The 23,145-nt window shown below is 41.7% G+C and overlaps 1 protein-coding gene across 1 annotated transcript in view; it reads right to left on the reverse strand.

The window, feature by feature from the left end:
* Positions 1–8,274: 8,274 nt before the first annotated feature.
* The window catches only part of LOC308513844 (maestro heat-like repeat-containing protein family member 1), a gene marked incomplete at both ends in the record, with an annotated part of 66,177 nt that continues 51,306 nt past the window's right edge, over positions 8,275–23,145 (reverse strand). Inside the window, 5 exons of the mRNA XM_081083945.1 lie at positions 8,275–8,546; positions 14,544–14,609; positions 16,793–16,898; positions 17,775–17,897; positions 18,476–18,634. Coding sequence (XP_080940071.1) covers positions 8,275–8,546; positions 14,544–14,609; positions 16,793–16,898; positions 17,775–17,897; positions 18,476–18,634 — 726 coding nt within the window. The remainder of the gene's footprint in view (positions 8,547–14,543; positions 14,610–16,792; positions 16,899–17,774; positions 17,898–18,475; positions 18,635–23,145) is intronic.

Here is a 23,145-nt window from a genome sequence, read left to right on the forward strand (position 1 = left end):
CCAAATACATAAAAAAAAACCTCCTGGAAGATATCAAGGGAGACACCGACAACAAAACAACCATAGTAGGGGACTTTAATACACCACTGACATCACTGGATAAATCCTCTAGACAAAAATCAGCAAAGACACAGCAATCCTAAATGACTCACTAAATCAGATGGACTTAATTGACATCTTCAGAACATTTCACACCAAAGCCACAGAATATACGTTCTTCTCAAGTGCACATGGGACATTTTCAAAAACAGACCACATACTGGGTCACAAGAAAAGTCTTCCCAAATTCAAGAAGATTGAAATCATACCAAGCATCTTCTCATACCACAATGGCATAATATTAGAAAAAAACTGAAATAAAAACATTCCAAAACACTCAAACACTTGGAAGCTGAATAGCATGTTATTAAATATTGATTGGGTTACCAATGAGATCAAAGAAGAAATTAAAAACATCCTGGAAACTAATGACAATGAAAACACAACAATCCAAAACCTTTGGGACACAATGAAAGCAGTCCTGAGAGAAAAGTTTATAGCTCTACAGGCCAAACTCAAAAAAAAAAAAAAGAAAGAAAGAAAGAAAGAAAGAAAGAAAGAAAGAAAAAATGGTAGTAATCATCTAACTCTACATCTCAAAGAATTGGAAAGAGAACAACAAGAAAAGCCCAGAGTGAGCAGAAGGGAGGAAATAATAAACATTAGAGCAGAAATAAATGACATAGAGAACAAAAAACAATACAGAAAATCAATGAAACAAAGAGCTGGTTCTTTGAAAGGATACACAAGATTAATGAACCTCTAGCCAGGCTCATCAAGAAGCAAAGAGAGAGAACCCAAATAAACAAAATCAGAAATTATAGAGGTGAAATACAAGAGACCCCACAGAAATATAAATGATTTTTAAAAATTACTATGGACAACGCTATTCCAACAAACAAGACTACCTGGAAGAAATGGACATATTCCTAGAAAAATACAACATTCCAAAACTCAATCAGGAAGAATCTAAAAATCTCAACAGGCCAATAACTATGGAAGTAATTGAAGGAGTCATCAAAAAGCTTCCAGCAAACAAAAGCCCAGGGCCAGACGCCTTCACAGGGGAGTTTTACCAAACATTCAAGGAAGAAATAAAACCTATCCTCCTCAGACTATTCCAAAGAATTCAAGAGGAAAGAACACTTGCAAGCTCATTCTATGAAGCCAGAATCACCCTAATACCAAAACCAGACAAAGACAACACAATGAAAGAGAATTACAGGCCAAAATCCCTCATGAATATAGACGCCAAAAACCTCAACAGAATCTTAGCAAATCAGACCCAGCAGTACATCAGAAAGATCATACACCATGACCAAGTAGGATTTATCCCAGGGATACAAGGATGGTACAATATTTGCAAATCGATAAACGTGATATATCACATAAACAAATTGAGTGATAAAAACCACATAGTCATATCAATTCATGCAGAAAAAGCATTTGACAAAATCCAACACCCATTTTTGATAAAAACTCTCATCAAGGTGGGAATAGAAGGATCATACCTCAACATAGTAAAAGCCATATATGACAGACCACAGCCAACATCATAATCAATGGGCAAAAACTAAAACCATTTCCCCTAAGAATAGGAACAAAACAGGGATGCCAACTCTCACCACTCCTGTCCGACATTGTACTGGAAGTATTAGCCATTGAAATTAGACAAGAAGAAATAAAAGGCATACAATTTGGAAAAGAAGAAGTAAAACTGTCCTTATTCGCAGATGACATGATATTATACATAAAAAACCTAAGGACTCCATCAAAAACCTATTAGACTTAATAAATGAACTCGGCAATGTAGCAGGATACAAAATTAACGCCAAGAAATCTATGGCACTTCTATACACCAATAGTGAACTCACAGAAAGAGAGACTAAAAAAGCAATCCCATTTACCATCGCACCAAAAAAATTAAGGTACCTAGTAATAAACTTTACTAAAGAGGTAAAAGACCTCCACTCAGAAAACTACAGGATGTTGAAAACAGAGGTAGAGGAAGACATAAACAGATGGAAGAACATACCATGTTCATGGATTGGTAGAATCAACATCATTAAAATGTCCATACTACCCAAAGCAATCTATAAATTCAACGCACTTCCCATTAAAATACCAACGGCATATTTCACAGACCTAGAAGGAACTCTCCAAAAATTCAACTGGAATAAAAAAAGACCCTGAAGCTGCAGCGATTTTGAGAAAGAACAACAAAGTAGGTCGGATCTCAATACCTGATAGCAAGCTGTACTACAACGCCACTGTTCTCAAAACTGCCTGGTATTGATTGGCACAAGAACAGACATATAGATCAATGGAATAGAATAGAGAGCCCAGAAATCGACCCAAACCAATATGCTCAATTAATATTTGACAAAGGAGGCAAGAACATACAAGGGAGTCAAGACACTCTCTTCAGTAAATGGTGTTGGGAAAATTGGACAGATACATGCAGAAAAATGAAACTAGACCACCAACTTACACCATACACAAAAATAAACTCAAAATGGATAAAGGACTTAAATGTAAAACGGGAAACCATAAAAATACTAGAGGAATCCAAAGGCAACAAAATCTCAGACATATGCCAAAGCAATTTCTTCACCAATACAGCTCCTAGGGCATTGGAAACTAAAGAGAAAATAAACAAATGGGACTACATCAAAATAAAAAGGTTTTGCACGGCAAAAGAAACCATCAACAAAACAATAAGACAGCCCCTGCATGGGAGAACATATTGGCCAATGTTATCACTGATAAGGGTTTAATCTCCAACATTTATAAGGAACTCATACAACTTAACAAAAGGAAGACAAAAAATCCAATCAGAAAATGGGCAAAGGACCTAAATAGACACTTTTCAAAAGAGGACATTTAGAAAGCCAAGAGACATATGACAACAGGCTCAAAGTCACTACTTATCTGAGAGATGCAAATCAAAACAACAGTGAGGTACCATCTCATACCTGTCAGACTGGCTATCATCAACAAATCAACAAATGACAAGTGCTGGAGAGGATGTGGAGAAAAAGGAACACTTGTGCACTGCTGGTGGGAATGCAGACTGGTGCAGCCACTGTGGAAGACAGTATGGAGTGTGCTCAAAAAGTTAAAAATGGAACTCCCATTTGACCCAATGATCCCACTTCTAGGAATATATCCCAAGAAACCAGAAATACCAATCAGAAAAGATATATGCACCCCTATGTTCATAGCAGCACAATTCACCATAGCTAAGCTCTGGAAATAGCCTAAGTGCCCATCAGCAGATGAATGGATTAGAAAACTGTGGTACATCTACACTATGGAATACTATGCTGCTGTAAAAAAGAAGGAACTCTTACCATTTGCAACAGCATGGATGGAACTGGAGAGCATTATGCTAATTGAAATAAGCCAGTCAATGAAAGAAAAATACCACATGATATCACTCATTTATGGATAATTAAGACCATTATAAACTGATGAGCAAAAATAAATACAGAGGCAGAGCAACATCGAGCAGACTGTCAAACTACAGCGGGAAGTCCGGGGAGGGTTGGGGTGGGTGGGTAAGAGATCAACCGAAGGACTTGTATGCAAGCACATAAGCATAACCAATGGACACAAGACACTGGGGGGTATGGGAGTCTAGAGGAAGGTCATGGGGAGGAAAAAAAAGGAGACATATATAATACTCTTTGTAATACTTTAAGCAATAAAACAATTTTAATAAAAAGAAATATTCAAAGTGATGAAAAGGAAGAATCTACAACCAAGATTACTCTACCCAGCAAAGCTATCATGTAGAATTGAAGGTCAGATAAAGAGCCTCACAGACAAGAAAAAACTAAAGAACTTCACCACCACCAAACCAGGATTATATGAAATGCTGAAGTGTATTCTTTATGAAGAGTAGGAAGAAGATGATGAACAGAATAAACTGGTGAATATAATAGAAGCAGGGGCACAGAAAAGGAGTGGACTGACAATTCTCGGGGGGAAGGGGGTTTGAGGGGTGGAGGAAGAGATCGGACAGAAATACACCTATGGATGAGTACAGTGGTGGGGGGCAAAAGCATGGGGTGGGGTGGGAACCAGGTGGAGGGGAGCTATGAGGGGAAAAAAGAGGAACATCTGTAATAATCTGAACAATAAATATTTATTTAAAAAAGAAGCAAAAAAGGGCCCATATTTTTCTTAATGGTTAGAGCCTTGGCCCATGGACCAGAAGGGTCCGAGTTTGATTCCCGGTCAAGGACATATATTTGGGTTTCAGGCGTCACCAACCTAAGTTGGGACCTGTGCAGCAGGCAACTGGTCCATGTATCTCTCATATCAATGTTTCTCTCTTGTGGCCCCTCCCTCCCTTCTACACTATCTAAAAATCAATGGGGAGATAGCCATTTTGGCTCTTTGGATAGAGCATTGGCCTGTAGACCTAAGGGTCCCAGATTTGATTCTGGGTCAGGGCACTTGCCCAGGTTGTGGGTGTGGGTTGTGGGAGGCATGCAGGAGGCAGCCAATCAATGATCCTCTCTCATCATTGCTGTTTCTCTCTCTCTTTCCCTCTCCCTGCCTCTCTGAAATCAATAAAAATATATTTATTTAGCCCTAGCTGGTTTGGCTCAGTGCATAGAGGGCTGGCCTGTGGACTGAAGCGTCTCAGATTTGATTGTGGTAAAAGGCACATGTCTGGGGTTCATATTCAAAAATATGTATATATTTACTTTTTAAAAAAATCAATGTGAAAATAATATCCTCGGGTGAGGATTAACCAAAAAATAAATAAATAAATAAATAAAAGAGGTTAGAGGGGCTTATAATCGAGATGGCAGCACAGGAAACACGGTACTCGCATCCTCCCACAACCACATCAAAATTATAACTAAACTACAAGACAATCATCATTCAGAATTATGCAAGAAAAAACTGGAAGGATATACATCAACATGGTAACATATCCACATGGTGCAGTATTCACACCTAGTAGTACATATACTATTCTGGACATTTCATATAAATGAAATTTTGCAATATGTGTTCTTTTGTTTCTGGCTTCTTTCATGGAACACACATTTTCAAGGTCCATCATTATTGTAGTATGTATTAGTAATTCCTTATTATGGTTGAATAGTATTTCATTATATATACATACTACACTTAGGTTACTCTTTCATCACTTGATGTGGTTTTGGTTGTTGCCACAGTTTGGCTCTTGGGGTTAGCGCTTCTATGAATATTTAATACAATTCTTGGCACTTCTATAAAAAATCAATTGACTATAAATGTTATGGACCAATGTTCGTGATTGTAAGACCACCAACTCCAATTAAGTCTTAAGCAGCAAGTGAGGATTTATTGAAAGCTGGCCAGCGACTGCCGTAGGAGTGTTTTCCTATGACTGCGCCTACCCTGGTTCTGGGCCAGCCTTTTATTCCCCAAAACCATACAACGGTTGGCTAAACACACACAAAGTTACCTGGGATACATTAATAAACACTGCCCCGTTACCAAGGTATTCATTAATCAACTTGCCCCGTTTCTCTAGCTACTAATATCAACTTGCCCCATTGCCCCGACTACTAATATTAACTTGCCCTGTTGCCCCAACTACTAATATTAACTTGTCCTGTACCCTAGACCCTCGATCACAGTTGGTTCCATTTCCCCACTACAAGAGGGGCTTAACTGTAACATAAATATAAGGTTCAAATTTTTTTAATTTATTTATTTGAGAAGGAGAGAAATATCAAATTGTTGTTCCATTTATTTATGCATTCATTGATTGATTCTTGTATGTGTCCTGATGAGGAATCGAAGCCACAACCTGTGGCTTATTAGGGCAATGCTCTAAACAACTGAGATACCCAACCAGGAGCCAGGAGGAGGGGGGGGCCCTCCCCTTCCTCTCCCCCCCCACCCCCCCCACCACCACCATCACCTTTCCCCTAGGACACTACTGGCCCAACCTATTGTTAAACAGACAGCAACCAGCAGCCCGCAGGTCCTGATCACCCAATCAGGTCTGGGCTGTAGGCTGACATGGGAAATTGGGGGTGGGTGGCAGCAACCAACTTCCCAAGGTACCTGAGCTGGGGGCTTCGACCTCTCACAGGCAGGGTGAGAGGGACAGAGGTGTGGTGAGAATGCGGGGTGTAGGCCAAACTTGCTCTCACTCCCTTTGCTACCCTCCCCAGGATGCCAGGGTTCACGCACTGGGGAAGCCCCTGCACTAAGGTGCCTGGTGCCTGCTCCACACCCGTGAGGCCTCTTCTGGGTGAGCCGGGACTCAAGCGCCGGGACCACTGGGGCCCGTCGGGCTCCCTGTGGGTTCATGCAGGAGCTGGTCTGTGAGGCCGGCCAGGAGAGCGTGTGCTGCCTTCCCAGCTTCTGTGTGGCACCGCTGGCAGCCTAGAGGCCCACGCTGTGCCCTGGCCTGCGGTGTCCAGCTGCACTCAGCACATCTCCACGTGGGGACTCGGGCACTGTGACTCAGCAGAGGGGGACGCGTGAGGGCCCAGGAGGCCCAGGTGCAGCCCATGGCCCACAGGTCACCTGGGACCCGTCCTTCCATGCCAGACACTTGTGCTTCAATCTCTGGCCAGGTCTAAGGACCGCACGCATGCAAGAATTTCTTGCACCGGGTCTCTACTTAAAGAATGAATGTGTGATCATGATACTCTGTTAGGTTTTTTTGAAGCAACTTTATCTTTTACAGATATATACTGAAGTGTTTATGAATGAAATTATATGAGACCTAGGATTTGCTTCAAAATAGTAAGAAAGGGGGGAACAGGATGGAGTATGTGTGACACATGATTGATTCTGAGTTAATAAATGGTGAGATTTGGTGATGAATACAAAAGGCTTACTATGCTATTCTCTTGACTTCTGCATATGTGTAAAATTTTCCACAAAAGAAAATTTTCCTAAAAATGTACTTCATAGGTTTGTAATGAGTATTATAAGAAAATGAATAGAATGTTTATCACCATGGCTTACAGTCCCCATTGTTTTCTATTGTTATACTAGAGGCCTGATTCACAAAATCCATGCAAGGGGCTCGTCCCTGCTGCCACTGTGGCTGCCTCTGCCTCAGCCCCTGCCACTGCGGCTTTGTCCAGAAGGTCACCTGGAAGGACATCTGGTCTAACTGGCATATGACACTTTTATTATTATAGATTTTCTTTCAATTAATCACACCTAGAAGAAGTACATTATTTAGACCGTGAGCCATGGCCCACATGACTTTGTCCACCTAGTAGAAATTTATTAAAACTTCAAGTTTAGAATTAGGAAATGCCAACCTATCATGCAACAGCAATCAACAATTTCAAAAGCCTCCCTACCACTTCTAGTAAATAGGATTGTCTTCTTATCACCTTGTAGAAATAATTGAGATCATTAAATCATTATTTTTCAGTCATTTATCATGAGTAGGTTCTGAGGGTGCAAATATTAACACAGTGGACCCTTGACTGATTGAATGTATTTCAAGTGCCAAATGAATTCAATAAAAAGTGCTAAGCAACTATTATTGATACATAACTCAGTAATCATTAACTCCCCTCCTAAAAGCTTTTTGATGTGCTTTTTGAGTGAGAGTTAGAGTTATTGCTGCTCCACTGTATGTAACCCGAAGCACGCCTTTTATGCTTTAACCTGAAATCTGAATACACCCGTGGAAATGTGTCAAACATGTGAATTTCCTGCAACCTGTACAGAGGTGGGGGAAAGACTGAAAACTAGGTGCCCTGTGATTCTACCACCCTGCTCCTCCCTTTTGCCATTTGAAACTTTACCTGAAGGTAGAAGGAACTGCTTCCAGAGCTGTTGCTGCCACTCAGGTTTACCCCCTAACCCCCAAACTAGGATGGAAGCCATTTTGTTTAGGATGAAAAAATAACGTTTATTTACAAATGTATATACTGATAGCTCACAGTACCCTAGGGGAGATAAAGAACAAGGACTATACTATCTCTTCTAAGATCAAAACTACCTATTTGGGGTTAAACCAAAGTTGCCCATCCAGTTGGAGAAAAAGTGGGAGAGACCACGGCAGAGTCCAGCACTGACTCTGAATAAACAACTGGAAAAGGCTTCAGCCACCGGCTCTAAATGTTCACAGTGGCTCAGGAGCAACTTGTTTCGGGATCAATGGAGTTTCCTCAGGGGGACTTTCAGACTCTGGTGCTTGTGACTGTGTTGACTTTTCTAAGTTGCCTACTAGAAGGGGAGTATTTTTTACCCTCCCTTGCACCAGCTGCACAGTAAATTTAGAGGGCCTAGGAGCCAATTCCTGGGCCGATCAGTATCATTATCTCCTTCCCGTCTGACAGTCTTAAATAGGTGCCTCTTTCTTTTTTGGGCTTTCCTGGCACATAATCCGAAGAAGCGAGTACTTATAATGGAAGTGGAGCTGTCCTCGGGATTAACATATTCCTCAATATTTTGAAGAAGAGTAGTCACCAGAATCTGGATAGATTCCACAGGATCATTCCTCATACTTTCTAGAGCTGAAACCAGAAAGGAAGTCAACTCAGATTCGCAATCTCCAAAAACTGTTTACCCAAACTCCATTGTTTTCCACCCCACATGTCACATTATGACTTCATTTAGAATACTTTTTTGTCATTGTAAAAGTGCTATTGTTTGATTATAGAAAATGTTTAAATACAAATTGTTTTTTAAAAAGGAAAGGAAGAAAAAGCACTCAACCCAGCAAAATATATATATTTTCATACCTGTCCTTGCAGTATTTCTTTAATATCTAACATAGACACTTTGTTTTACAAAAATAGGATTAACATTTTTCTCCCCATAAAATATTTCCCCATATAACTTAATATCCAATCACATGATTCTATCATAATTTCTTTGATGAACACCTTATTAGTAAACAATAAGGCTGCTTGCAATTTTTCACTGTTATAAACAATGATCAACAACTCTTAATTGAGATTTACAGTACTATCATCATGCACTGTGCTATAAACAAAGACTATATATCCCATCCTCCCTTGCAGCTAGGTGTGGTCATATAACTAAGTTCTGACCAAGTGGGTGTAAGGGAAAGTGGCATATGCAACTTCCTAGAGATATAGTAGTGAATAAGAAAGACAGATTCCCCACAGTCAAGAACATTCTAGCCCAGCCGGTATAGCTCAGTAGTTTAGCATCAACTTATGAATCTGGAGGTCACGGTTCGATTCCTGGTCAGGGCACCTACCCGGGTTTCAGGTTCAATCCCCAGTGTGGGGCATGCAGGAGGCAGCCGATCAATGATTCTCATCATTGATGTTTCTATCTCTCTCTCCCTCTCCCTTCCCCTTCCTCTCTGAAATCAATACAAAGAGATATTTTTAAAAATAGAACTTAATATTCTAGTGGAGAAAAAAAAGTAAACATAAATTAAGTGCAAAGAAGGAAATTTAACAGTATGATGAGAACACCTAACTGGGAAGGACCCCTTTAGATAGGCCAGTCAGGGAATGCCTCTCTGAGAAGGTGACATTTGAGCTGGGATGCAAAGAATGGGAGCCACCCTCCAAGGCAGCCCCATGAAGATCAAGGGCAGAAAGTGTCTCAGTGGAGGCAGGGATTGCGTCATCCTGCAGAAAATAGCCAGAGTGGCTGCCCCTTCTAGTGAGGGGGACATGATGTAGGCTAAGGGTAGAGAGAAGTCAGAAGACATACTTTTCAGGGCCTGTGACCCAGGGTAAGGGACCAAACTTTGACCCAAAGAGCAGCGGAGAGCCACTGAAGGGGTTTAAGCAAAGGCGTGCCATATCCAGTGTACACGTTTCAAGGAGATCCTGGCTGCTGCATGGAGAGTAGTGTAGAGAGAGGAACCGCATGTCAGGAGCTGACAAAGTGGTCCAGTTAAGGAATAGGGGTGCATAGTTCAGAGTTGAGTGGGAACAGAGGGATGGAGACAGGAAATTACTTACTAGTATTGCAAAGGAGAAAAGGGACAGGAAGAATGTGGGCTCAACAAATCTAAAAGCCAACCAGGCCATCAAAGTCTACAGCTTCACGTTGATCTCATTTAGAATAGAAAAAAAGAGAGTTGGGCTTGCACTATATAGAAAAATATACAATCCTTTAAAGAACCACTTCTCAACCACAGGTTTGCTCAGCACTAGACATGGGTGGAAGTGTAATTAGAAGTATTTGTGGGAAGCTGATATAGGGTTAAGCCTCGGACTGACCTGTGGGTAAAGTCACAAACAATTCCCAGCTTAGAGGGCACAGTCCTCTTAGCATAATTAGGCTTGACCTTATAACACTCCCTAGATCTTATCTGGGAAGCTAAGGGGCTGAGGAAGTGCAGGAAGTGTAACCATGGTCAAAACAAGTGAAACTCACAAGAACTGTGTAACTATGGTAACCACTACCTTGTTTACCTCTCACTATAAAAAGCTTGGTGAGACCTGAGCACAGTGGAAGTCCTTCTCCTTGAGTTGGACTTGCTCGCCTGGCCCCCAATATTCCCAAATTATCTCTTGTCTTTTCTATTTCATTTGTTGTGCGGCTCCTCTTCCAGACCCGAACCCTGAACCACGCAGGACGTGGAGGGAAACACGACAAGTATTTTCCTTTGGAAAAATGTCCTCCTATCTAGGTATTTGGGCATCTTTCTAGGAGGCTGGGTGGGAAGAGGAAGGCAAGGGGAATTCAATGATAGACATAGGAGTCCAACATTTCCATTCTGGATATACTTTCCCTGAAATTGAACTATGGTAGCTGGAATAGGTGTCTACTATTTAGTAGAGACCTCAACTGTAAAACGTAAGAGAAGGCAGCCAGCATACAAAATATCAGAGCCAGAAATAAAGCCAGGGTCAAGCCCTCAGAGGGCAGATGCTACCAGCTGATGGTTAATGTGCTAGCAGTAGAATGGCTTCTCTCTGGGAAGCAACAAATATACTCCCTTAGCTACAAATATACTCCCTACCTGCCCTCCCACTACCACCCCTCCCCTGGTCCAGAAGCCTGAGTCAGTTCAACACAGATGTTTTGTGGGACATCTATGTGCCCAGCAAAGCTCAGTGCTTCCCATGTTTTGTGTTCAATCTTCAAAACAATGTTCAAGATCAGCACTATTATCCTCATGATGCCAATGGAGAAACTGAGGCACCCCAAGTTCACATGGCTCATTATCAAGAGATCTAGTATGTGACAGTGGTCTGAGTAATGCAGACTTTGTGGAAGAAAGTACCCTTAGAAGTCATTTACCATTTTACTCTCTGGACAAAGAGCTGTAAAGACAAGGACTTGTCTCTCTCCAGTTGTCTGCTAGGTATTTCCTCTTAGACACGATTCCACCACTACCTCACAAACAGCATCCCTCAAATATTACCTCACAGCAGGCACCAGGAAACTTTAACTGGGCTCAAAGTAGAGGGCAAAGCCCCTGAGGATAGGCATCTGCAACACCAGAACAGCAAGCCTGTGGCATTCATGCCAGGACTTTCAGACAAACACATAACACTCTCAACTACAAAAGGGCTGAGACATAGAAACAGGAGCTAGAAAAGCAAACATTCTCTTCATCTTGTCTCTACATCAAGGAAGGAAACTGTGGTATGAAAAATAGTGAAGAATAAGTAATTCAAAAATCCTTTCCATTTGGTCCTGGAATGAATTATACCACTCACCATTGATCACAAGCAACCTAAACTCTTCCCAGTGTCCATTAGCAGAGTTAAGAACTGTGTTCCATGCTGCACCCTACACTCAAGTAAAACCCTAAATCTTTACCATGGCTAAAGGCCGCATCAACATGACCCCACTGCTGTTCTCTGATCTCATCACCTCCTGCCCGTCCTTTTGCTCACTCCATGCCATCACATTGCTCTTCTTGTTCTTCCTTGAACATGCCAAGTGCTTATCCCTCAAAGAGTCATAGGGTTCACTCCCTCATTTCCTCCGGCTGTCTTCTTAAATGTCCCATAGCGGAGGGGTACCCCGGACCCCACTCCGGCCCTTCTTACCCCTTGCCTTATGGAGATAGTGACCTCCACAGTGCTTATCTAACATCTACGTATTTGTTGAGGGGGTATTCCTCCCTTCCCGACTAGAATGTAAACTGCATGAAGGATAGGTTATCAGTTTTGTTCACTGCACTATCTCATGCTTAGAATAGTACATGGTATACAGTAGGTTTTCAATAATTAACAAATGTAATTACTAGAGAACAATGGCAGGGAGTCAGCAGAAGTACATCCTATATAAAACATAGGTGTGGCTCTTCAGGGACTGAAGGGAGCAAAGGGTTTTGAAAGGTGAGGTAAAACTTTCTCTTCTGATGGACATTGGGAATAGCAGCTCCTCTTTCTCCACACTACCAACTTCCATTCCTACCTCTTTTTTAGGACTTTGGTAAGATTAAAAATAATGGAGACCTGGCCAACATGGTTCAGTAGTTCAGCATAGACTCATGAACCAGGGGGTTACTGTTCGATTCCTGGTCAGGCCACATGCCTGGTTGTGAGCTCAATCCTCAGTAGGGGGCATGCAGGAGGCAGCCAATTGATAATTCTCATCATTGATGTTTCTATCTCCCTCTCCCTCTCTCTCTCTCCCTCTCTCTTCCTCTTTCTGAAATAAAAAACAACAACAACAGCAAACCACATATCTTTTAAAAAAGAAAAGGTGACCATGAATTGCTACTTGCTGAAATTGGAGTATGGGAACCTGGTTACTATATTACTAGAGGCCCAGTGAAAGAAAATTCATGCACTGGATGAGGCTCCTCTCACAGTCCAGGAGCCCTCAGGTGTGGGAGGTGACCCGGCAATCAGGGGCAGGCAACACCCCATCACACCTCTGCTGCTGCCCCTGCCGGCAGCATAAGCATCGGCTAGCCCTAATTCTTAGTCTCAGGCTGGACCTGGGCAGCTGGGGGGCTGAGTGGAGTGGGAGTCTCCGGAAGCAGGCAAGTGGAGCAGCTGTGCCCACTGGGGGCAGGCTCGGCCTTGCTGCGTACCTGCCGCCCTGGGGGGGGGCTGAGGGGACTGGGCACCGCCATCTTGTGGCTGTTGGTGCCGCCATCTTTGAGGGCGGGGCAGTCAATTAGCATATTCCCTCCTTATTGGCTGTGGACACTGCCATATTTGCGCTGGAATAAGGGTCAATTAGCATATTTCCTCTTTATTAGATAGATTCTCTATATTTTTAAATAACATTTTAAAAAATCTTAAAACAGCCACAGGAAAAGGAGAGATTACCTACAATGGAAAAAAAAAACTAGAATAGTAGGCTTCTAGTTAGCAACAAAGAAAGCCAGGAAATAATAGCACAATGTCTTCAAAATGCTGAGAGAAATTAATTGTTGGTGTAGAATTTTAAAACTAGTAAAGCTATCTTGCAAGGATGAGGGTAAGAAGAAATTCTTACAAACAAAATCTAAGACAGTATATTATCAAGATACCAGCACTAAAATGCAATAACTTAATCAATAAAAATATTAATAAAAAGTGTGCAAAAAAAAGATACCAGCACTAGCCCTGGCCAGGTGGCTCAGTTGGTTGGAGTGTCATTCCCTACACCAAAAGGTTGCAGGTTCCATCCCCTATAGGGCACGTACAGGAGGCAACCGATTGATCTCTCTCTCTCTCTCTCTCTCTCTCTCTCTCTCTCTCTCTCTCTCTCTCTTTCTCTCTCTCCTACTCTCCCTTCTCAAGGCAATAAACATATCTTCCAGTGAGGATTTTTGAAAAAGATACCAGTACTAAAGAAACTTCTAAAAGGATGGAGAAAAATGACCCCTGAGGGATGGTCAGAGATATAAAAAGGAATGGTGAGCATATAACACTTTGTAAATCTATAGTTTGTATACAATAACAGTAATCATAGCATATAAATTATGATTTTACAAAAGGAACTAAAATATTGGTTAATAAAAGTCTGTAATTGGGAAAGGCGGTGATTGAAATTCATGTCAACATAGTAGGAAAGATTAAAATGTTGTACTTTAAACTCGGTTAAGTTCAACATGCATAATAAAAGTCTACCTTTTAGTACCTAGTCTGGAGTAAGAATTACACTTGCATATAAGGAGGCATATATAAGAATGTTCATGGTAGCATTGTTTGAATAGCAAAAAAATTGAAATAACTTAAATATTAATATATCAAGGGCTCTATAAGTATAAATTAATTTTAAAATATTTTAAGGCAGTAAAAAAGAACACAAAACTGCATGTTCTTCGGGGGAAAAGGAACCATGTCTGCCTTACACACCTCTGCAGGGTCAGCCCAGAGCACAGGACAGAGGAGCAGTGACAAGAACGTGTTGTTAGCAGAGCTTTTATCTAACTGGTATGATGATAAATAATCTTATCTTTCTCTTACTTCTCTTCACTTAAACTTTTAGATATAACATTCATACTGGTAAGAGTAAACTTTTAAAATAATGGCATATGTACATCAGGAATTGCCCCTTCCTAATTTCTATCTTGACCCATCCCCTTATGTAACCCAGAACCCAGGTGCGAGGCCCAGACTCACCATTTCGTAACAGCTGCACATCATCCTCATGTATGGAATGCAGGTTTATCTTCTTAGCTATTAATGCTAAAGACAGAACAGATGTAAAGTCTATCCAGAATTCCTGAGCCTTTGGGCCATCCCTTTCCCCAGGCTCGGTAGTGAACAAGGAAATTTATAAAATGATTTTAGCAAGGAATGTATGTAAGAGATGCCTTGCTGGCTACATGTCAGTGACCTAGTGAAAGAACAGCCCTCAGAGCAGCTGTGACCCAGCTGATAAGTGGAGCCTGCGCCAAGGATGTTAAACTTCATGGGGCTCCTACTCCAACAGAAGGATGGACAGGGGGCACTAGGCAATAATTTGCAAAAATAAAATATGGATGGGCAATAAACAGGACAAAATACATAACCTAGCTGTTGATTAAAAAAAAATAATAATAACCAAAACAACAAGCTTCTTTGTTTTCACCTAGCAAATTGGTAATGATTTTAAAAACTTATTACCTAGTGTTGCCAAATGTTTGGCGAAATGGATACTCATATACATACTGGTGACAAGAGAAAATGAATCTAACTTTTTAGAGGCCAGTTCCAAATCCTTAAAATTCCGCATACCCTTTGGGTCCAGGAACTCTACTTGTGTGTGTGTGTGTGTGTGTGTGTGTGTGTGTGTTTTGTTTTGTTTTTTCTTTTTTTTTCTTCTTTTTTATTGCTTCAAGTATTACAAAGGGTATTACATATGTGTCCATTTTATCCCCCCGCCCTAGACAGTCCCCTAGCCTCCCCTATTCCCCAGTGTCTTATGTCCATTGGTTATGCTTATATGCATGCATACAAGTCCTTTAGTTGATCTCTTACCCCCCTACCTCCTGCCCCCCAACCCTCCCCGGCCTTCCCAATGCAGTTTGACAATCTGTTTGAGGCAGCTCTGCCTCTGTATCTATTATTGTTCAAAAGTTTATAATGGTCTCTATTATCCATGAATGAGTGAGATCATGTGCTGTTTTTCCTTCACTGACTGGCTTATTTTACTTAGCATAATGCTCTCCAGTTCCATCCATGACGTTGCAAATGGGAAGAGTCAGGAACTCTACTTTTAAGCAATGTATCTTAAAAAAATAATCATGATGACATGCAGAGATTTAACCACTATGTCCCTGTCTATAAAAACAAAAGATAACACAGTCTCAATATTCAAAAATAAGGACTGGTTTCATAAATCCATCTATACAATAAAATTAATATCATGTAGTCATTAAATAAAATGTTGATGAGTATGTAATGCATGTATTTGTGATAGAGCTATGTACCAAAGTTTACTTTTAAAAAGTTTGCCCTAACTTTTTGCTCCCAGGTTCCATTCTGGTCAAGGGCATGTACCTTGGTTGTGGGCACATCCCCAGTAGGGAGTGTGCAGGAGGCAGCTGATCAATGTTTCTCTCTCATTTTTTTTCTAAATCTCTATCCCTCTCCCTTCCTCTCTGTAAAAAATCAATAAAAATATTTAAAATAATCAAATAAATGGAAGTTCTATAGTTCTGCTCCAGTGGGTCAGTGATTGAGCATCGGTCAAGGACCCAAGATATTATGGTTCAATTCCCAGTCAAGGCACCTACCTGGCTTGTGGGCTCAATATCCAGTAGGGGGAATGCAGGGGGCAGCCAATCAATGATTCTCTCTCTCCCTTCTTCTCTCTCTAAAATCAATTAAAAACATATATTTTTTAAAGTGCTATATATATGTGTGTGTGTGCATGTGCATGTGTGTGTGTGTATGTGTGTGTGTGTGTAGCATATTTTTAAGAAAAATAATTCTATGGTGTTAGTAGTGGTTAAATCCAAATGATGTAAGTTCTGGCATTACTCATTGTCTTCTTTCAGCCAGTCTGAATATTTTATGCTTTCTAACATAAACACATACAGTTATAGTTTAAAACAAAAAATATTTTGAGAAATCCATGGGGTTCCAGTTGAAGCAACAGTTTTTTCCTTCCAAATGCATACATTTCTCTTCCTCACAAAGCAGCATGCTGACAAAGTGGGTAGATGCACACAGAGCCAGGACAAAGGCGGATAGCTTACTACTCCTCCCCAGGCTTTTCTAACACAAATTTTGGATTCTGACAGCATATCTCAAATCAGGTCAGAGCTAGGAAAGGATGTAACCAACTTCTTCATGCCATGGTTCTGGCTTAGCCCTTTAGTGAAAGGTCAAGGAGGGCTTTCCTGCTGGAGAGAAGGGAGGAATTGACAGGAGGGACCCCTTACCTATGAAATGGAGTGCAGCTGTCCGTAGGAAGGACTCGGAGCTCTTCAGGAAGCTGAAGCTCTGAAACAGTAACTCCCCCACTAATTGTCTTTTGCATGTATTCACCTGTGAAGTCAAAGAGGTGTAATGCTGACAAGGAGAGGGGGGCTGCTGGGAACTCTACTGAAGACCGTCTTGCAGCCTTGGCCCTCTCACCTTGTCCACAAGCAGCAGCATTTTCTGTCTTCAGTCCGCTTAAACGATGTGAACCTAGACACTCAGACACCCCCACCCCAGCAACAGTGCAGACTCAGCAGGAAGTTCAAAAAGAGAATTTTGCCCCTAGGAACCAACATGATAAGGGAGAAAACAACTGATGTAGAGCCAGGAGACGCATGTTTGAATACTGGTCCTGACACTGGCCTCAGCTTTTTCATCTGAAGTGTTGAAATAAAACCTGCCGAACCTACCAGTGGCTCCAATGGGATAATGGATGTTAAAGTATACAGGGTAAAGTGCTCTATCTATGTAAAACATTCAAATTCATAATATTAGAATTAATCATTTAGTTCCTAACCTACTTGCGTAGCCCTTAAATGTTTACTTTTCAACAAGGATTCCTGCTCTATGGCCTGTTCTTGACTTCACTGAAGTCACTGAAGCTACAGACCGTTACCACCATGATTGGTGATCTCAAGCCCTGAGGAATCCTGTCTATACTTCTTCCTCTAACCAGAAGGCTTCTATCCCATTGGCATCTATTCACCTTGCATGATGTCCCTAGCCTCTGAGGCAGTTTGGGATGCTAAGAGGATCAAATATGGAGATCCAGGGACTGGCATCCCAAATGTGGGTTCTCAGAGTTTGCTGATGAGAAAGAATGAGAATCAAGGAAAGGAAAGAATACATCTTCTGTCAGCCTTCTCCTCTTTGCCCACCAAGCCTGCCAGTGAGTCCATAGCATGCATATTGCAACTGGCTTCCTCAGAGACTCTCACTCACCAAATGGTTGCATGTTTCTTCCAACACCTGCATGTGATCACTGAGGGTGGTATGCTGAAACATCTGTGTGAAGGACGACCAGCCAATCACCTTAGTCCACTCAGTCAGGGCTGCTCCACAGGCCTATGGGATGGAGACAAGGAAATCCTAAGTCTCACTCCTATAATTCTAGAGAGCCAGGCCTGACCATGAAACTAGCCCACAAGGGGTTTGGTTGGGATTAGTTGCTGGGATCAGGGGCCTTGATCGTGTGAAAAGATGTAAATAACTTCAGGGAGGAGTACCATATCTGTCTAAGACTGATGGCACCCAGTAGAGGGTAAAAGTGCTCAGATTCAGCCCAGAAGATGATACCAAAGAGGTGTAGAGCAGCGGTTCTCAACCTGTGGGTCGTGACCCCTTTGGCTGTCGAACGACCCTTTCACAGGAGTCGCCGAAGACCATCCTTCATATCAGATATTTATATTACGATTCATAACAGTAGCAACATTACAGTTATGTAGCAGCAACGAAAATAATTTTATGGTTGGGTCACAACATGAGGAACTGTATTTAAATGGCCAGAAGGTTGAGAACCACTGGTGTAGAGTGAATGTAGATCCCAGACCAGGCTCATGAAAGAGGACTAAAGGGAAGGGGCTGTGCTCTAGCAGATAGGGGTTGTATCAGGCTGAGTTTGGCAGGACAGAGATCACCCATACCTTGACCACCTCTGTGTTGTCGTTCTCTAAGCTAAGCAGCAGCGGGACTAAAAAACTGTACAGATGTTTCTTGATGCCATATCCAGGCCTGAATTTGTTGACTCGATGTAGCATGTGCCCAAAGGCAGAGGTGGCTGTGATCCTCACCTGGTCCCTCTCCTGCCATGAAGAGCAAAACGGAGAATGAGGAAGCTATGGTTTCCCTCTGACCCTGCCTGGCTTGGCTTTCATACACCCACATTTCATTTTTCATGTCCAAAGGATGCTGCTTTTACATACTGGAAAGGCAACATGATTTGTGTAGCTGAGTAAATCTCTTAGCCCCCTAGAGCTAATAAGCCTCCTAGGGTTATGGCACTGTGCTAGGGAAACTAAGATTATAATTTCAGTTCTGCTCTGGATCATATCTACAACCTATCACTTTATTCTCTTCTGGGGATTTAGCTCAAGAATGCCAAATTTAAAAAAAATTTAATTGTCCCGGTTATGCTGTAATTGTTTAAATCTATATTAGCTTGTGTTAATTAGCAAGGATCACAAACAGCTAAACTTTATACACTTTCAAGAGTATAGTATATATTAACTGTACAAATATTTTTTAAGCACCTATTATGAGCTAGGCACTTACTAAATAGCAGACATGATGGGACAAGACAGTTCCTCAATTTGTAGGATATGGAAAACAGATATTTTAACAAGTTGAATTATATTTTGCACAAAGCACATAATGGCTATACAGAGGGATGATTCAATGTTAGTATTTTAATTAAAAAAAAACCCAACAGGATCCAATACAGTGGTGGAGTAGGTGGAAGTTACACTCACCTCCTCCCAGGATCAAACCAGAAGTACAACTAAATTTTAGAACAATCAACCTAAGTAACCAATTGAAGTCCAGCTGAACAGAAGTCTTATGACCAAGGATTTACAGAAGCAGCCACATGGAGACTGGTAGGATGGACTGAGGCTCAAAAAGAGGTGGCCCCACATGTGCAGCAGTAGAGAATCTGGAGAGATATTTCACCTACGAAGTCCTCTGTCAGGAGCAACGGGCTCAACGCAACACAGGCTCCTCAGCCTGGAGCACCACAAAAGGAAGAGAAACCCACCTAATTCCTGGCTGTGAAAGTCATCAGAGATTCCATCTATTAGGGAGAGAAGGGAGTCTGCTGGAATCCCAGGAGCCCCCTTAAAAAGTCAGTGCAGAAAATGTTGTTTGCAGCCTCTCGCCATGGACTCCAGCACAGGGAAGGTGGCTCAGGGCAGACTGGAGTCATACAGGGAGAGACTGGGTTGTGTGGCTTCAGGGAGAGAGCTAAAGGGACAGCCAGCAAGGTCCTTGTGTTGAATCCCTCTCCCACCACAGTCCACAGATGCCATATTTCTTGGGTTGAGCATTCCCCTCCACAGGGCATCAGCCTGGTGGAATGTATTAGTACTCTCTCCCAAATACCTGTTTCCCTGCCCTGCCAAGCTCCCACCAGCCAGCCTGAGCTGGCAGTGCAGACTTTCTTGGAGGGATCTTTAGGATGTGTAGGCAGACAAACGGGATGTCAGATACTGAGTTCTGTGGCTTTAGGGTGAGGGTCATTTTCCCCCTCACATGCTGACTGGAGCCACCATTGCTGTGCAAAGCTCTCTATCCACATGACCAAATATTGGTCTGTTTTAGCCCTATAAACTCTGCTGGCCTCACCCTGATGACTCCCTTAAAAACCCACCCCACCACAAATGTCTGTAGGCCCAATGCAGGTGGCAGCTGGCAGCTGGGCCTGGTGTACAATGAGACATTTGCTGAACGGCCTCAGAAGTAGTACTGGCTTCAGGTTTGTATATGTATCAACCTGGTGAATACCACTGGCCCTAACATGAGAACCTACTTCAATTTGCATATTGCCAGAGGCAATTCCAGTGATTTGGTCTAACAGGAAGCCAGCAGGAAAGGCATATCTTGGAGTGCCTTGGGACTTCTGCTGACCCCTCCCATGGGTTTGGTGCTAGTGGAGCCTGGCCTTGGCATGCACTTTGGCTCCTCCCATATGCACCCCTGTCTTGCAGAGGCTTCCACAAAATGTGGATCTTTTGTAGCTCCTGACAGGTAGCCCAGGGCCAGTCACAGGCAGCATCTGATATTCACCAGCACCAGAGTCCCTCCCAAGAGGCCTCAGGACCTGGTGGCAGGCTTCAGACCACATTAGAGCACAACGCAATTAGCCCCACAAGTGGCACATTGAAAGGAAGATTTTGGCAGATACCAGACCCTGCTGGGGTGAATTCTACTTCATGGGGTTAGTCCCTGCCCAGCAGCTCATACAGTGAGATCAGGGTCAATCCTCATATTCAGCCAGCCTGAAGGTAAACCCCACCCATGGATGCACCAACATCAATAAGGGTCAACTACAGCCCTGGCTAGTGTGCTTCAGTAGGTTGGTTGTCTTCCTGTGCACTGAAAGATTGCCAGTTCAATTCTTGGTCAGGCCACATGCCCAGATTGTGGGCTCTATCCCTATTAAGGGAGAGTGCAGAAGGCAGCTGATCAATGTTGCTCTCATACTGATGTTTCTCTCTCTCTTTCTCCCTTCTTTTCTCTCTAAAAATAAATAAACATTCTTTTTCAAAAAGACCCTACTACAACAAGAGGGCTCACATAACACACTCCCAGAATACCTTGCTCTAGTGATCAGGGAGACAGCACTACCAAGCCCCGCAGGACACCTACGAAATAAATACCAAGATGGGGAGACATAGCAGATCTACCTAATACAATAAAGCAAATACAGAGAGGTAGCCAACGTGAGAATACAAGGAAACACGCCCCAAATAAAATAACAGAAGAAATCCCCAGGAAAAGAACTAAAAACAATGAAGGCAAGCAATCTACTAAATACAGAGTTCAAAACAATGGTTAAAAGGATGCTCCATAAACGTAGGGAAGAACGGATGAACTCAGTGAAAACAAGAAAAGATAGTAATAGAACACAGAAACTATAAAAAAGAACCAGTGAAAAATACAGAATACACTAGAAGGAACCAACTATAGACTAAATGAAGCAAAGGATTGAATTTGCAATTTGGAAGATAAGGTAGCATAGAATAGCAAATAAGAGCAGTGAAAAAAAAAGAGAGAGAGAGAATTCTTCTTGTTGTTAATCTTCATCCGAGGATATTTTATCTAGTAATTTTTAGAGAGAGTTGGAAGGGACTGGGAGAGACAGAGGGAGAGAAACATTGATGTGAGAGAGACACATGGATTGGTTGCGTCCCGCACACTCCCCAACCAGGGCCAGGTATTGAACCTTTGACCAGAATTGACCCTGTGACCCTTCTGTCCATGGGCCTATGCTCTAAACACTCAGTGAACGAGCCAGGGCTAAAAGAGAATTTTAAAAAATGATAATGCCATAAGGGGCCTCTGGGACAACATCAAGTATACCAATGTCTGCATTATCGGGGGCACCACAAGGACCAGAAAGCAAGCAAGGGATTAAAAACCTATTTGAAGAAATAATGATGGAAAACTTTCCTAACTTTATGAAGGAAAAAGACACACATGTCCAGGAAGTGCAGAGAGTCCTCTACAAGATAATCCCAAAGAGAACCACGCCAAGACACATCAAAATTATGATTTTAAAAAAAACTCTCAGCAAAGAAGAAATAGAGAGAACATACCGTAACATAATAAAGGCCATCTATCACAAACATGCAACTAACATCAAACTCAACAGGGAAAAACTAAAAGATCAGAAACAAGACAGAGATGTCCATTTCCACCACTCTTAGGCAACATAGTTCTGCAATGAGACAAGAAGAAGAAATAAAAGGCATCAAAACTGGAAAGAAATAAAACTGTCATTATTTGCATATGACATGATACTGTATATTGAGAACACTAAAGATTCCAACAAAATAGACTACTAGAATTGATAAATTAATTCAGTAAAGTATCAGGATACAAAATAAATATTCAGAAATCCATTGCATTTTTTTCCTTTTTTTCCTTTGCAGTTGCATTTGTAAAAACCAATAATAAACTACCAGAAAGTAAACCTAAGAGAACAATCTCATTTACAACTGCATCAAAAATGATATAAAATAGCCGAAACCAGTTTGGCTCAGTGGATAGAGCGTCGGCCTGTGGACTGAAGGGTCCCAGGTTCGATTCCCGTCAAGGGCATGTACCAGGGTTGCAGGCACATCCCCAGTAGGAGATGTGCAGGAGGCAGCTGATCGATGTTTCTCTCGCATCGATGTTTCTAACTCTCTATCTCTCTCCCTTCCTCTCTGTAAAAAATCAATAGAATATATGAAAAAAATATATATAAAATAAAATACCTAGGAATAAATTTAACCAAGGAGATAGAAGAACCATTCTCAGAAAACTATGGAAGACATTAAAGAAATACACTGAAGAAGATACAAATAAATGGAAGATTATACTGGATAGGAAAAATTAACATAGTCAAAATATCCATACTACCTAAAACAATCTATACATTTAATATAATTCCTATCAAAATATCAATGTTTTATTTCCCAGAACTAGAACAAATAATCCACAAATTTATCTAGAACCACAAAAGACCCCAAATAGCCAATAACAATCTTGAGAAAGAAATACAAAGTTGGAGGTATCATGTTACCTGATATCAAAGGCCATAGTAATCAAAACA

The sequence above is a fragment of the Myotis nattereri genome, assembly GCF_964212035.1.
Source record: "Myotis nattereri genome assembly, chromosome: 2".
Taxonomy (NCBI): domain Eukaryota; kingdom Metazoa; phylum Chordata; class Mammalia; order Chiroptera; family Vespertilionidae; genus Myotis; species Myotis nattereri.